Source organism: Hydractinia symbiolongicarpus, chromosome 14 (assembly GCF_029227915.1).
Source record: "Hydractinia symbiolongicarpus strain clone_291-10 chromosome 14, HSymV2.1, whole genome shotgun sequence".
In the NCBI taxonomy this organism is placed as follows: Eukaryota; Metazoa; Cnidaria; class Hydrozoa; order Anthoathecata; family Hydractiniidae; genus Hydractinia; species Hydractinia symbiolongicarpus.
Window position 1 is genome coordinate 19,517,424 of NC_079888.1, and position 15,334 is coordinate 19,532,757.

The 15,334-nt window shown below is 30.8% G+C and overlaps 2 protein-coding genes across 2 annotated transcripts; one reads left to right on the plus strand and one right to left on the minus strand.

Moving 5' to 3' along the window:
* Positions 1–612: 612 nt before the first annotated feature.
* LOC130624959 (sentrin-specific protease 8-like) lies at positions 613–4,768 on the plus strand. Its single transcript, XM_057440025.1, has 6 exons — positions 613–1,020; positions 1,714–1,802; positions 3,119–3,230; positions 3,493–3,608; positions 4,116–4,175; positions 4,483–4,768. Exons 1-6 carry the CDS (start codon positions 914–916, stop codon positions 4,647–4,649), a joined length of 651 nt encoding a protein of 216 aa, XP_057296008.1. The 5' UTR covers positions 613–913; the 3' UTR covers positions 4,650–4,768.
* Positions 4,769–7,187: 2,419 nt separating this feature from the next.
* On the minus strand, positions 7,188–12,776 carry LOC130624958 (uncharacterized). Its single transcript, XM_057440024.1, has 3 exons — positions 11,977–12,776; positions 10,997–11,042; positions 7,188–8,582 (listed from the first exon to the last, which is right to left on the minus strand). The coding sequence occupies exons 1-3, from the start codon at positions 12,283–12,285 to the stop codon at positions 8,122–8,124; spliced, it is 816 nt and encodes a 271-aa protein (XP_057296007.1). The 5' UTR covers positions 12,286–12,776; the 3' UTR covers positions 7,188–8,121.
* Between the last annotated feature and the right edge of the window lie 2,558 nt (positions 12,777–15,334).

Below are 15,334 nucleotides of genomic sequence, written 5' to 3' on the forward strand. Positions count from 1 at the left end.
TTCTTATAAAGAAAGGGTATATTGCGGAAGTCTAAGTTTCAGCTGTTGTAGACTATTTTGTCTATTTAATATATTTCTCATGTTTTTTAACTGTCTCGATAAAGTGTTTTTGTATTATAGTTTTTCTTATACTTTTCACAGGCATTTCTCAAAAAGAATAGAAGAAAATTGGTCCAAAGTGGTGTACTTACCTTAATTTTATGCTCCTTTTTATAAATTTTTGTAATGAAAAATGTTACCGAAAACTTCCATATTTTGAATATTATGGTGATTTCAACTAGTTGCCAAAGATTTTTTTTTGGCTTAATGAATGCAAAAAAGGGAGAACCTAACTGTATAGCCTAGTTATCTAAGCTTCTATCGAGGATATCAAATTCAGTTTCTCTTAAACGAAAGCTTAGACACAAATATATATCAGAGCAAATCCCTAAAAGTCCAATCCACCTTGAGCAAAATTTGAATTACAATCAAACAATAAGCACAAAATCAGTGTTGCCACATTTTTCCCTCTTAAATAATACAGTAATTTATTATATTTGTTCGGGTGAGCGCTTAAAACAAAAGATTTCCCAATATTGACAACGTGCGCAAAGAACAATAGAATTAACCAATCAAAAAGCGCGGATTAATATCTGAAAAACTAGCTGGGACCCGTTTCAACTGTGTCAAGTCTAACATGCTTTTAGAAAGCTAAGCCCTAGAAAAAATTTAAGAAAATTCCTATCGGACTAAAACATGCAAAAAACAAGGATAAAGTGATAAGTGATTAAAGAGATGGTCAAAAAAATTGAGGAAGAGGGTGCGTTGTGGCCACTTTATATTATTATAAAGTAATGTTGCAAAATATAACTGATGTTTTTGAGTGACAGCTTATTGTTCTAGGTAGCTACATAAAGAAAAATGATGTGAGAATATGAGTATCGTGCTTAGCTATCACAACACGTGTCTAACAAAAGACGATGTTCAGTTACTGGAGAAAAAAAGTTGGCTGAATGATAAACTCATTGGATTTATGTTTGAGTAAGTTTGTCCATTGATCCTAGGTTTTGTTCAGTAGAGCAATTGTTAGAATCTTAGTATGTCCATTTACCTTTATTAAGTTAGTCATTTTGCATAATAAAACTAGTTAATTTCTAATTCGTTTTGCTTAAACAAAATTACCTTTATTTATTTGCCCGTAGACAGAATTGACAGAATAAAAACAAGTTGTTTTGAAAAGGGAGTCGTCTGGAGTCGTCTCAGCTTAGCTTATATAAAGGTCGTCATATGATTACCCTACAAAACTTTACAATACTCTGCGAAACCACAATATTATTATTTCTCTCACAAAACAACTTTTAAAGCACACTTTATTGTTACATATTCGAAAAGGTAGCCTTAACATAATGTTTTCTATAATAAACTCCTTAACTTTAGGGTGGGTGGGAGGTTGCTTAGCTACTTAAAAGCTAAACCACGTGTGATTGAATTTCTAAAAAAATCTGCCCTTTTGCTTAAAAATCACGTGACCACGTGAAACCGAAAGCTTGTTCTACACTGAAAATAGATTCTATTATTAGTTGAGTGTGTTCGAGCAGTGACCTCCGAAGATCAATTACAAGATTTTGATGTTCATCAGTTACTTAATTTTTTAAAAGTTATTTATTTATTTTTTTTTGAAAATAATTTTCTGTTATTCTATAACCATGAAAACATAGTGCATTTCCTTTGCAGGTATTTCGAATATGAACTCTACGCAGGCCTGCAGTCTTCTGTGGCTTATATTTCTCCAGAAGTAACGCAGTTTATCAAAGTCATCGAAGGTCTGTTTATTATGTGTTTTAGTACTACTTAACATAAAAAATGTTCATAACTGTTTAAAACCAAAATGGCGAAGTTAGAGTAGGGAAATATGTCATGTTGGAGAATTATAACGTGTTCTCCATCAGCGAAACCCCACCTGTATTTATGCATTATAACATTCATAGCCTAGCCTCATCTTTAAGCGTTTAAGACGTTGGTGTCTAATATGCTCATCAATAAAGCTAAGTGGGAGCATTGTTGAAATGTTTAGATGGTTGCTAAAAATGTTATCCATCTCTTAATGCTTGGGAGTTGATTCTTCTTAAATATAACTTTATTCGCCCTTAATGATCTTGTCTGGTACTCTTTCTGTGATCTTGTCCGGTACTCTTTCTGTGATCTTGTCCAGTACTCTTTCTGTGATCTTGTCCGGTACTCTTTCTGTGATCTTGTCCGGTACTCTTTCTGTGATCTTGTCCGGTACTCTTTCTGTGATCTTGTCCGGTACTCTTTCTGTGATCTTGTCCGGTACTCTTTCTGTGATCTTGTCCGGTACTCTTTCTGTGATCTTGTCCAGTACTCTTTCTGTGATCTTGTCGTGTACTCTTTCTGTGATCTTGTCCAGTACTCTTTCTGTGATCCTGTCCGATACTTTTCTTGTTGTATGCCTTGTTTTTTTATTTTATTAAATAAGTAGCTATATAAATATTATACCTTATTACACGAAAATAACGAAGCAAGTAATTAACGAGTCCGTAATTAATGCGATCAAAAATTAACGCAAATTTCAAAATGGTGTTTATTTAACGCGAATTCTCAAAAAGGTAGACACTTTAAACTGGAAGAATAAAAAAGAAATAATGAAATGTCATCGCACGTATTACATCTCTCTGTTTAAAATGCTCAAAGAAAGATTAATAAAAAGGGTAATCTTTGATAGTGTTTCATTGTTTTTACGGACAGTTTTGAAGTTATCAGTGAACCCTGTTGCTTTCCATCCTGCTTTGATTACATCTTTTCCTGTTCGAAATGAAAAGAGCTTAAAAATGTTAACATGTTTGTTTTCTTTCTATGTCTATTGATTAACGCTGTATATCCACGAGCTATCTTGAAGGCGTTTCAAAATTATTTTTATGAATTAAGATTATTTTTTTAGCGCCAGACATAAATTAACAAGAGCGAATTTATGTTATGAAAAATTAACAGCGTCTTAATCAACGCGAATTTACTTACTTATTTACTTACTTATTATTTTTTTGTAATAGGTAGATCAAAAGTTGTTTTTATTTGTTTTAACATTCTTTTTTTTTATCTATCGTATCATATTTCTTTTCAGCAAGTCACGAAGTCCAAGTGTTTTTGGAGCCACTGTTGTTAAAAGAGAAAAAAGTGATTTTCTTTCCAGTAAACGATAACCAATCACAAAACACAGCAGGTGGAAGTCATTGGTGAGTAAGTCTGTTTTTCCTCACTAGACTCCCAGGCAGACTGCTTGCAAACTAAGTTTCTTAAAGTGAATATATTAACTACTAAATGGACTGTTTTTATGGACACCAAGTGTGTTATGTAGATACACATTTTGTAGATTGAGTAACGTCTATTTTCGTAAACAGCTTTCGTCCACGATTTGCTTAAAGCAACTGTTTGCTTCGTTCGCCCGTCCGTCCGTCTGTCCGTCCGTTCGTTCGTTCGTCATTTATTTGTTTCTAGGAGCTTACTGGTATTTGACAATATTAACAGCATTTTTCATCATTTCGATTCCTTATATCCATCAAACGAATATGCGGCGAAGAGTTTGGCATCAAAGGTTTTCAAACACATATCAGGTACAACCTTCTGTTTTTTTAAATTATGATTGGTAGTCATGGTAACCACAGTTGACCACTGGGAAATTTCTTTTAAAAAGGCTTTTTTCTTGAAGTTGTCCTGGAAAATAGTTATTTTGAGTTTTGGAAATTGAGATATTTGAAGATTTTTGCAAACCTTAGATATATTCCACGACAAAAAAAATTTATTTTTTTCCTAAGTTTAAATTTCTGCTAAATTTAGGTTTGTTAGCTGATTTGTCCTGAAGTTAGGCTCAGTTGTCTTCAAAAAACTAAAAAAGATTTCAAGATTTTAGGTTTCTTTAACATCGTGTTAGAATTTCTAGGTTGACCGTTCGTCTATTTCCTGTCATTCAATTGTCTATCTATAAAAAAAGTCAAAAACTCGATTGTATGACAAAGCGAAATGTATGGTCAGAAATACCTAAGGGTATATGCGCAATTGCTTATTTAAGACTTCCCAACAACTAATATATCTAATTTCTATGTCTATTTCTTTCGCTTCAGGATCCAGTGTGGAAACTTATCGTTTTGATGCTCACCATGATTGTAGTCAGCAACAAAATTGTAAGCTCTCTCTTGTTTTATTTATTGGTTTTATTTAGAATTATTAACTTTAAAAAATTAAAATTAATTGTTTTATTTATTTTACTATATATTTTAAATAAGGGCGTATCTTTCAACTTTATTGAAAGTTGCTTTAAATTCATTTTTGGTCATAAAAAAACATGAATGTAGAAACGCAGTTAATATCAGTGATAGAGTAATCGTTCTAAAGAAAGCAGTCGATATCGATGTCTATTTCATTGTTCCGTATTCCTATTTAATTATATCTTCTTTTAAATTTACACGTTTTTTTAATTTTCGTTCTTAGTTTATGACTGTGGTATATATCTCATCTGTCATGCTGAACTCATAAGCGAACACTATCAAACTACCAATCAAATTGTTGGCTTTCCTCACGTGACTACTGAAATGACCAATGCCAAGCGACAAGAAATATACGAGTTAATAATATCGAAGAGAGATTCGAGTGGATGAGTTTTATCTGTTTTGCTTCCATAATAACAATCCAAACTTAACAACTTTTACCTTTTATAGGAGTTCACATTATATTCTTTAAATTATATCGCTTATAAATATATATTTCCATTACTGCGCTTTTGGGCTGTGTTAATGGCAAGCTTGTACAGAAAAGACCATGGAAGAAGTCAGTCTTGGTAATATTTTTTTACATCAGGAATTATAATCAGGGATCATAAAGATATCAGTTGAATGTGCCATTAATTTAATAAGTCCACACTCTTCAAAAAATAATGTTTATATAAATCATAGAGCGTACTGATACATGCAACGAAGAAATAAATGTAGACATTGCCTGCTTATATCTTTGCATTGACCTAGACAAACCAAATCCTACACAACAAACTTAGATAGATAGATGTGCATATTTTACATGGCTAGCCTCACAAATATACTTTTAAAAGTTGTTTTTTGTATTTACAATATTAAAAACTTTCGTTTCTTTGCCCCTGAAAATATAATTCCCTATGGCGTGTGTCGCAAAAGAGGTAAAAGCGAGAGTCGCCAGGAATTGCTCAAATAAATTTATTTTCTTGTTTAAAATATTGTCTTAGTTGGAAACATTAACAAAAGTACATTTAAAAAGAGGAATATAACTTAAAGTGTCTACAAAAGTCAGCGGCAGAACAAAACCGTGCTTTTTGTTTTTTGTTTTTGACAGTGTATTAATGTTGACAAAGATATAATGTTCAGAAAACATTAAAAACAATTCAAATAATTGAAATGAATCAAATAAGGTCTCAGTAAAATATTCTCACCTTAGGGGTGCATAAGAGATCTTGCTATTGGTGAATACGTTAGACCGTCGATGTAACGAACCTCAAAGGAAAATAATTTTTTTTTTTTAACATCGGGGGTTCGTTAAGTCTAAAATAGAAACAAAAAAGGTTTTTGTTGTTGTATTAATTAACGTTAACAAAATAAGCAAAATGAGCACTTGTGAATGATTTAAAAAAATCTTGCCAAAAAGAAATATTCTAAACTTCAGTTTAAATTTACTCCCCTTAAAAATTGCTTTATTTATAACCTCGAAGTTCATTGTTTTGTTATTTTTTAAATGATGTTTAATGCTTCGGGCTCTTTACAACGAGGTTTTTGGGATAGCGAGCCAATAAAATTCAGTTTGAAAAACGTAAGGTTTGCTATATCAAAAGTTTGTTTTATAAAGTGACACGATAAACATGTGAGTACATCAAAAAATCAAACTATGATGTACAATGAAATCAATTGGCAACAAATATCGATAATTTTAATTTCTTGGTCCAATTTGACCGTTAAATGTTTCGTTGCTATGACAACCAAGATGTTCTAATAGGCGAATATATGTTTAACCGGTAAGACTCTCACATTTGCAAAAAATATATATATATATACAATGAAAACCTTTTTTTGATACCTCATATCTTCACACGCAGAATGAACTAACAAAGAATAAACGTAGTATACAAGAAATGTAATTTTTCTCGTCAACAAAAACAATTAAATAAACTGGGAAAAACAATTCACAAAACACATTTTTTATAAGAAACCTATCACAAGAGATATTTAAAAATAGAAAAAAATGAAGAAGAGATTATTCTGAATAAAGAAAAAATATATGTTGATTTTGAAGTTTCTTGAATTTTCTTTATCCGGATTTTAATACTGAATGATACGACCGAGAGATAATTCTTCTTACCAAAGAGTGGAGAACGCTGTAAAAAATGTTTTGAACTAAAAGTTCTAAGGAAAAACTTTGTAAGTAAGTACACTATTGGTAAGACTTCTTATAACAAAATACATCAACTCAATTTTGGGAAAACATTCGCGAAAAATCAATACTTTGGATAAAGTTGACTATTCTGTTAAATTGTACATCCCATATGTAAATCTTTAAAATAATTGTGCATTTTATATACAGTGTAAAGTTACTGAATTTCCAGATAAATTCGGATACAAATAAAACTTTATTTTAAAACGTGACTATATTTTTAAAGAACGAAATCTAAACTAAACATGTGCGAGAATATAAATACATAATAAGAGCAGCTAGAGGACTGGGGAAGATATAAACAAATATGGTAACCACAGTTACTAAGAAAAACAAAGTTGAAATATTCTACATTTTAATACACCAAATTAATTTAATACAGAAAAATTTAAATTAGTTAAAAATTTTCACTTTAATTAAATAACAATACTTCTTTGTTTTTCTTTGTAACACGATTCGTTTCATCAAATATACATTTATATATATCACGCGAATTATAATGAAATTTAATGATTCCTGACATTAAAATGTTCATTTAAATACCATAACTTTAAATACCATAAATTTAAATACATATATTAATAAATAACACCTTCAATTTTTTAGTATTTCTCTTTACAACTGATTTTTTACTAACAAAAGACTGTTTTTGTTATGCACGTATAGACAAAAAACCAAAAAAATCAGGGAATTTTTTTGAACTCACGCCGTGAAATTTGTTGTTTATTTACAAGTAAGTAGTCCGATGGAGAGAAAATGCAATAAATGAACTCATGGTATATTTGCTTGTTTGTGAGAAAGAAATTTGGAGTCAAATTAATGCTTTAAAACTGGTATTTTAAATATATAATAAACAGAATGTGAATTATATGCACAGTGTATGTTAGCTTGCAAAGAGAAAATAAAGATGAAGGAAATCGCCATAAAATTATTTTAAGGCCAAAAAAATGCTACTTTGAGAAAATTCCTGTAGTTTCTAAATACAAAATTTATGTCACGTGTGGGGTGTGTATTTAAAGAAATGCATTCACATCACATGTTGTTATGAAAATACAAAAATCCGACCTCAGGCTACCTGTTCTTGTTTTCTTATTTTGTTCTTAATAGTAAGAAAAGAACTTCGGAATTCTAACTCATTTTATTCTTTCTATGAATTTTTCCACAAATTTCCCCTAAATTGACATGCTTATGAAAAAATTGATTTATTAAGTCAATATGAGTATTAACGCAGTCGAAGGTGACAAAAAGAAGCGATCAAGAACAATTATTGTACAAAATTAGCTTCGGATATATTTTAGTTTAAAAAGATATATTTGAGCTGTTGTAGATAATTTGTTTTTAAAATCGGCCATAACTGCTTGCGATCGCTTTTTCTTACCTATGATAGCTGCATTTTTAAAAAGACTTTAAGAATTATTTAACACTCAAAAAGTTGAAGTTAAAAAAATCTTAAGGTTTAGAAAAGAAAACAAAAAACTTTTTAACTACAAAATGTTTGAACGCAACTTCGTTCTCAGCTTTATACTTCATAGTACATAGCTAAATTTCCAAATTTACAACAACAAAAAATTTGCACACTTTTAGAATGACGGGAATTCATTTATCCTTCAAATAAGTTTCAAAGTTTTTTTTTAAACGAAAGAAGCTGCATGTGAATGAAATTTTGTTGCAAACATTAAGTTAATTATGAAAGACAGCATAAACGTCTGCGCATGATTTTCCTTTACTGAGTTCCTCTTCGTTAAAATCTCTTAAATCTACAAGGTGCCAGATTCTGAGTTCATCGCCATATCTTGCAGATATGTTTAGATTATCAAATTGAAGATATGGCGAGTTTCCATGATATCCAGGAAGATAGTAAGATTGAACAAACCTGATTTTTAGAAATTCGAAATTCGGAATTAGGACTCTGTTGTTTTTGTCAGTGATTACAGTCGAAATCCGCTCTTCTCCGAAATAATGACATCCCCATCGAGAGGTAACGTTACTAACGTTACTTCGGCAGTTCAATGTACCTTCTTCACCCGTATGTTCAAGTTTCAACTTTTTGATGGTGCCAGTATGCTTTAATGTAAAGTTACCATAACTATCGCCCTTTACACCAAAACAAACATTTGTGGCTTGTAACTTCCAATCGTCGGCTAAAATAAAATTATAATCAATATCAATGAATGTTTAACACTATATTGGAATTTACACACATAATGTTATTTTTTTAATTAAAGAAAATCAAACTGTTCATTTAGAAAAAAAAAATTGTGTCAAATTGAATTATAACAATTTCTTGTAAAATTAATGTAAAAGCTTGTTGAAACGAGATCTGCGTTACGTTAACTTAATTTTTTTATTATTATACTAGTTATTGTTTGCATACTGTCTGTCTGCTTAATAAGTACAGTTAAACAAAAAGTTAAGTTAAACAATCGAATTCAACACAAAACTCCTTCAACGCGGTATAGATAAAACCTCACTAACCCAAAGTTGCAGTTATATCTACGGTGGAGAGCACTGGCACTTCTCTTTTGTAATGACTATGTCGAAACAAAAGAATAATTGTGAATATTTATAATTAATTGTTAGTTTGTTTCCTAAACAAAAATTGTGTTTCTTATAAGGAGAAAATTATGGAACAAATAGACCTTTCCCGAATTTCCTAAATATGCCGAACAAAATTAAAGAGGTCGATAATAGGAATGATTTTATCCCTAAGTTCCTTAGCAAAAAGTAAAACAAATTACCTAATTTCTTTAATATTTCTGTTCGTTAAGTGCCTCAATTCCGCGCCGAAAGTTACGGTCAAATCCTTTGTATAGCCCTGCTTTTCAAGAATGGTCTCGTTTTCAAAATAAGTATTTTCTTCAAATCTAAATAATATCCAACCAGAATATTATATTGCTCTAAAAACTTCATTTTTGTCATGATAATTTAATAATCTATCTGATTATCCTTATTTGAAGAGCACTGAACCATTATAAATTTTGGATGACGTCATAATTATGAAATTCGGGAAAGTTGTATTTACCGACAAGTTCATGTTTACAAGAAAAAAATAACTTTACTGGGCGAGTTTTTAACCAATCAGGAAAAATATTAGTTTTTTGCATGCTATCTCAGCCAATCAGAGAAAAAATATCAGCTTTTTGCAGTGTGGAATTGAAAAATAAGTAAATATTGAACCCGTTCCTCTGTAGAAAGTAAAAATATAACATATATTTCGTGTAGAATAGCCAATCACAGTGCGAGAAAAACTCTAACCATATGATCATAACCAAAAAATAACTATATTTCACAATTAAGTATTTATATATTTTTCCAGTAAAATTTGTACAGAATTTTCATGGCAATATGGGGTGAAATAAGTAGATTTTAGATGAACTTACCAGTAAACATCAGAAATGAGACCTTTGACACAAGATAACTAAGAAAATTTAACGTACTAACAGCATTTAATAACCTTCGTTAAAAGATTTTGTAACTTAGGAAATATTTTAGGTCAGGAAAAGACGGATAAAGAATAAGGAGAGAAAAAAAGAGGGGAGGAAAAAAGAAAAAAATGGCACAGTGAAATAGGCAAAGAAAGTGCGAAGTAAGCAATTTTAGAATTGTGATCAGACATTTTCCATTGGATAAGAAGAGCTTCTTCACTTCTTAAATTACTTTGTTTTTAGCGTTAGTAAAGTTTATCTTCATAAGAGAAGTACTGTTGAATTTTAAAAGAGTTAAGTTTTATTCTAAAGTTAACTTTAAGTTTACAATATTTGTTAACTAAAGCCTGTAGTTTAAGTTTGGACTGTTGTGAGAACTTACCAACATGGGAGTCTAAAACAATGTGTGTCAACAGGTAAACAACTACGTCCTCAATTTCAAGGCAATCTGGATGAAACAGTATTAACCACAGTTCTCCTCAAACACCTCATTTTAGAAATTATTTGCATCATCAGAAATTTTTACAGCCGCCTCGATCGAACTTCTCTTCAAATAAGCGCCTACGACTGTTTTCAATAAAGATTATTTTACATCCATTCGTTTTAAAACGCGTTTGTTTAAAAAAGATATACAGCAGTTATCTTGTTCTCGTGACTAAAATATACATAGGATGGGAGGGTATGATAACTAGCTTATGTTCTCGTGTTTAGTGTATTTTATGTTTGTGTCTGTTTCATCACACATCTTTCAATAAATTCATAGAAAAGTATGTTCATCACGCTATTAAGAAATTCAGAAGAAAAAATCATAATTTTTGGCGCAATAAAATAATTAGAAGAAAGCCACAACCTCGTTCTCAGGGCATCTTCTTTAAGACTTTTTACTGAAAATGAGTTTATAACCTCCTAAAAAGTCGAAATCTTAAAAGTTATTTGTCTGGTATTTCGATGCAATTCAAACTTTAAACTTGCCCTTGGAAACTGTGAATTGAAAATTCAAGTCCAAACCGCTGAATAAGTTAATTGTACATGTTGACTAACATGAATACAAAATGAAAACTGTATAATTGAAATAAATTATAATAAACATGAATAAATCATCAGTATAAATTATTCAAAAAAAATCATACCATTAGAGCTCGTGTTTTTCTTCTTAGTCTCATAATAAGGAACATTCTAGAAACAAAAATGTTGCTGCTCTGTTACAATAATTTAAAATGTTAGTTGTGTAACATAATGTCAACCTTTCCTGGGCGTTTTGCCTTGTTAATGAAATTAATAACGGCTCAGTGTTCACAAGACCCTGGGGACATGGTGGACATAATGCCACTTTCTAAGAACACTGAGCTTAGAGGAGTCTCAAAATGTTATTGTTTTTGCCAAGAGGAGTACAAACACAAATATATCTTGTTGTTAGTAATCTTAACTTTGTACTATCTGGAATATTTTTTAAACTTGTTTTAGATATTAAATTGTTCTTGAGCTATTTTATACAACTTCTTTTTCTAAGCAACGTATATTCAAAAAATTCGAACCTCGTACCCAGTCCTTCTATTTAAGTATTAATTACTTTTCGTTTGTTTAAAAGAGAAAGAATGGGAAAAGGTTTAAACAGAATACAATAGAAAGTTAAAAAGTCAGAGTATACTTATACTTAAACATATTTAAAAGTTTCTCATTTTTATTTTATTTAGGTCGGGCATTTTAGGGGCTTTGAGAAGGCTGGGGACTAAAATATCCAAACCTAAAAAATGACTAAAAGTGTGAAACAATAACTTTAGAATAAGAAAAATTCGTAGATATAACTTTTAGATTGGCAACTGAGTAAATGCATAAAAATGCAGCTTTGAAAATCCTCAAGAATATTCCGTCAAAATTTTTCTCTAACCATCAATTAAATAATAAGTAGCCATCTAGTAGACGTGACGTCATATCCAGAACAAAAGTTTGCTTAAAATAACGAAAAGTCAACAAATTTCAACTGCGGTACGCTTTAGAACTTATAAAAATATTGGGAGGAAGAGGAGGCGACCTTTTTTCCCCCCAACCAACCTCCCTGGGCACGAATGGGGTTTAATTATTACCTTAATTATTTATAATTTGTTCCTACCTCAAAGGACTCCACTTTTCCACCATCTGATTTATTTGGTAACTCCAACTCATCTTCACCACCTTCTTGGACAAACCAACACTCTCCAATTGCGTTATTTCCCTGATTTGCCTTGAAATATGCCGTGTCACAATCTTGATTGTTTCGGCATTTTAACAAACAAGTTGTTCTTGTGAAACCTTTCGAATGTTTTATGATCTTTCCCTTTTTGATGTCATTAACATTGTGTATGAGGTAAAGGTTACCTTCTGTGAGAATGTATTTGATAGCAACAAGCAATAAGATTAAAGTCAAAACTTTGAAAGCCATACTGTCTGTGTGTAACACCTCCAATGAACAGTTGAACAAAAATGATTACTGATCCGTGTGTGAAAAATCATATATGAGATAAAATTTTTTGAAAACAATACCCATTGTTACCCAGAAATATAACCAATAAGCAGTGTTGTTTCTAATCACGTGTGAGAAGCTAACCAATCATATTGATACTCGAGTAGATGCAGTAAATGTCGTGAGTTTTGTTGCATGTTTTTCTGTTCCTTGTTTCGAATCAATTATTCACTTTCATTCAACACGACATATATCGACTCCTGCCTTATTATAATTTAAGTGAAATATTGACAGTTGGTTAAAGGCGTAAAAACATGACCGAGTTCCCTTCAAAAGTAAAACCCTCCTGAAGTGTGACTGTCCGATTAAAAACATTTTAAAGGTAGAACAGAATTTTATAAGAACAATTTTATAAGTACAATTTTTTGAGAACAATTTTACAAGAAGAATTTATAATAACCAAATACACCAGGCTCTACGCAAATTGCGATAAAGTAAGTTTTTTTACATCCAAAGCGACTAAAAAACGTATTTTTACTATTTTTTGATTAACTTGCTTGCCAATTTTCTATTACTGAGAATTCTTTTAAATGTTACTTAAAAAAGCATTTGTAGATCAAAAGGTAAATATGGATAGTGAATATTCTAGTGAATATTGAATTTGAAATTAATGTCAAATACGAAATTGATTATTATAAATTTGGAAGAAATGAAAAAATATTCACTTCTATCCAGGATTTCTTTTTCAATGGGATTCCATTTATTTGACAAATTCATACTCCATTGTAGGGGTCCCTGGTCCCTGATCGGGTCTTGCTTTTGGTTCATACCATTATATTGAACATTCATTAAATTTTTACTTAAAATCTACGTCATTAAGTCTAAAATGAATATGTTTGGTTGAGTTTTTTGTGGTTGATTTCATAGGGTAAATAAGTCAAAAATAAAATCGTTTTCGCATGTTAAACCATGTGGCTGAATTTTCGTCAAACGCTATAAATAATTCACGTTTATGTTTGTAATGAAAAGATATTTTTATTTTAGTGATTAAATTGATTGAAACCTTGAAAGAAATTTTATTTACTGCGTTGAATCTGTTGAATAAAAGAAGATTTTCTACACCAAACCATTTTCTTATACTGCTGACGCAGTCGTGAATATTTGAAGTGAAATTCTTTATTTAGAAACAACGCAAATCACGTTTTTTTCACACAAAAATTTTTATAAGAATATCAGACTTATTTTGGAAAGGTATAACAACATTTTCAAGCGTAAATCATCGCTTTTATTTTGAAAGCAATGATGTGCGCCTTCTCAGCTTTTATAGAATAATAGAATAATTTGCATCTGAATTTTGACACAAATTAAGATCAATCCAGGAAACAAAATTTTCTTCAAAACTTGAAGAAAATTTGTTTCCCTGATCAAATACTTTCTTAAATAATGATTTCTTGTAATCGTTTATTTTCTATCTAGTTTTTGCATCTAAAAAAAAATTAGTAAAAGGCTTCTTAAAGTTGGAAGAAATATATATATATATATAAAATATCCAATAAATCCTGTGAACGAGGTTGCAAACAGTTCGGAATAAACGTGTCTCAGTAATTCTAGACCGACAACATTTTTTAGATCTGACTTTAATTTTAACAAATTAATGTCTTTAACTTTGGACAAATTTAAAGACTCATACGCCATTTTTGAATTATTGCAGTCATATTTAATTTTCTCTTAAGTAGACCAAGTTAGACTTTGACCTCCGGCTAAAGCAAGATTAGACGTTTTTTTTTTTATAAGAAACCTGACAAAAGGCCTAGTTATAAAAGTTCTTAGTTGTAGGCTGAAATTCCATGTTTTTAATTCAAACGTTTCTTATTTCAGAAATAGACATAGAATGTATTAGCAGATTTTTCTTAATTTTTGAAGATTCTACATGATAAATCTATCAAGAGAGCCTCTCCTTTTTAGTACTTCTTGTATGATTCGTTACCGAGAACAGAGGGTTCAAAGTCCAACTTGCGTGAAAAATGAAATATGGTTGCGCTAACTCCGAAAAGGCGTATTGCTCAGGAGCCTCAACGCATATCTTTTTATTATCGTTATCTGAGAAGTAATGGAAATCTCACACTAAAAAAATGCGAGTCTGTTCCTCCGAACGCGTGATGTCCATTTCTCAACCTCGTTTCCAGTAGTTTTAAGTAAACTTTTTTGATGACAGCTGTCACGAACTAATTTAACTTTTTATAGAATACAATGATGGCTTTTTTACCATACTTAAAACCATCGTTTCAAGTATGGTATTTTTATCATCGAATTTTTTCAGGACAATAATACGCGAAATGTTCGTTAAATACTTGATATAACGTCTAATATACGTTAAATACTCGATATAACGTCTAAGTCGTTTATTTCAAATTTTGATTTCTAGAGTGGGCACTTAGAGAGGGACGGTAAATAGGGAGCGGTTATCATTTTTTGTGTTTATGTAACCACAATAGTAGCAAAATATCAAAACAAAAACAGATAACAGCTATATGTAACATATCTCTGAGCGTAAATGTTTAAATTTTCTTTACAATGAAATAATAGCGACCTGCTTCAACGAAAGCAGAAAGCTGTTTAAGAGGGTTTTATCAATTTGCACAAACACAAAAATAACAAAGAACCACGCCTAGGCAATCATTTGAGAGAAATGCTTATGTAAAATATACAAAGAAACGTGGCAGCGAATACAAGATGGGCGTTATGGGAGGGCGTTTAAACGAGTGAAGCGTTTATATGAAAGGGGCGTAAATAAATACAACATTGTACATTTTGAAATTGCTGAAACACACATTGTGCTTGAAAATCGCATTCATCGAGAACACTGCTCTAAACATTTTTCAAAGGATTGGTTAAGCAAGACAAAAAAATAATAATTTATTGCACCAATGGTTACGGTAAACATGTCGTACACACCAAAACAATTAGCTTAAAAACATTTTTTTAGCCGCTAGCAGATTAGCTGTTATGAGGGGATTTAAAGAATGGA

What these genes read in the sequence shown, in the direction of transcription:
- LOC130624959 (XM_057440025.1), top strand. Translation starts at nt 914, where the DNA reads ATGAGTATCGTGCTTAGCTATCACAACACGTGTCTAACAAAAGACGAT. An exon ending in CTCATTGGATTTATGTTTGA is followed by an intron (nt 1,021 to 1,713) that starts GTAAGTTTGTCC and finishes TTTCCTTTGCAG; the next exon opens with GTATTTCGAATATGAACTCT. An exon ending in ACAGCAGGTGGAAGTCATTG is followed by an intron (nt 3,231 to 3,492) that starts GTGAGTAAGTCT and finishes ATTTGTTTCTAG; the next exon opens with GAGCTTACTGGTATTTGACA.
- LOC130624958 (XM_057440024.1), bottom strand. Translation starts at nt 12,285, where the DNA reads ATGGCTTTCAAAGTTTTGACTTTAATCTTATTGCTTGTTGCTATCAAA. An exon ending in GAAAAGTGGAGTCCTTTGAG is followed by an intron (nt 11,043 to 11,976) that starts GTAGGAACAAAT and finishes TTTTGTTTCTAG; the next exon opens with AATGTTCCTTATTATGAGAC. An exon ending in GAAAAACACGAGCTCTAATG is followed by an intron (nt 8,583 to 10,996) that starts GTATGATTTTTT and finishes ATTTTATTTTAG; the next exon opens with CCGACGATTGGAAGTTACAA.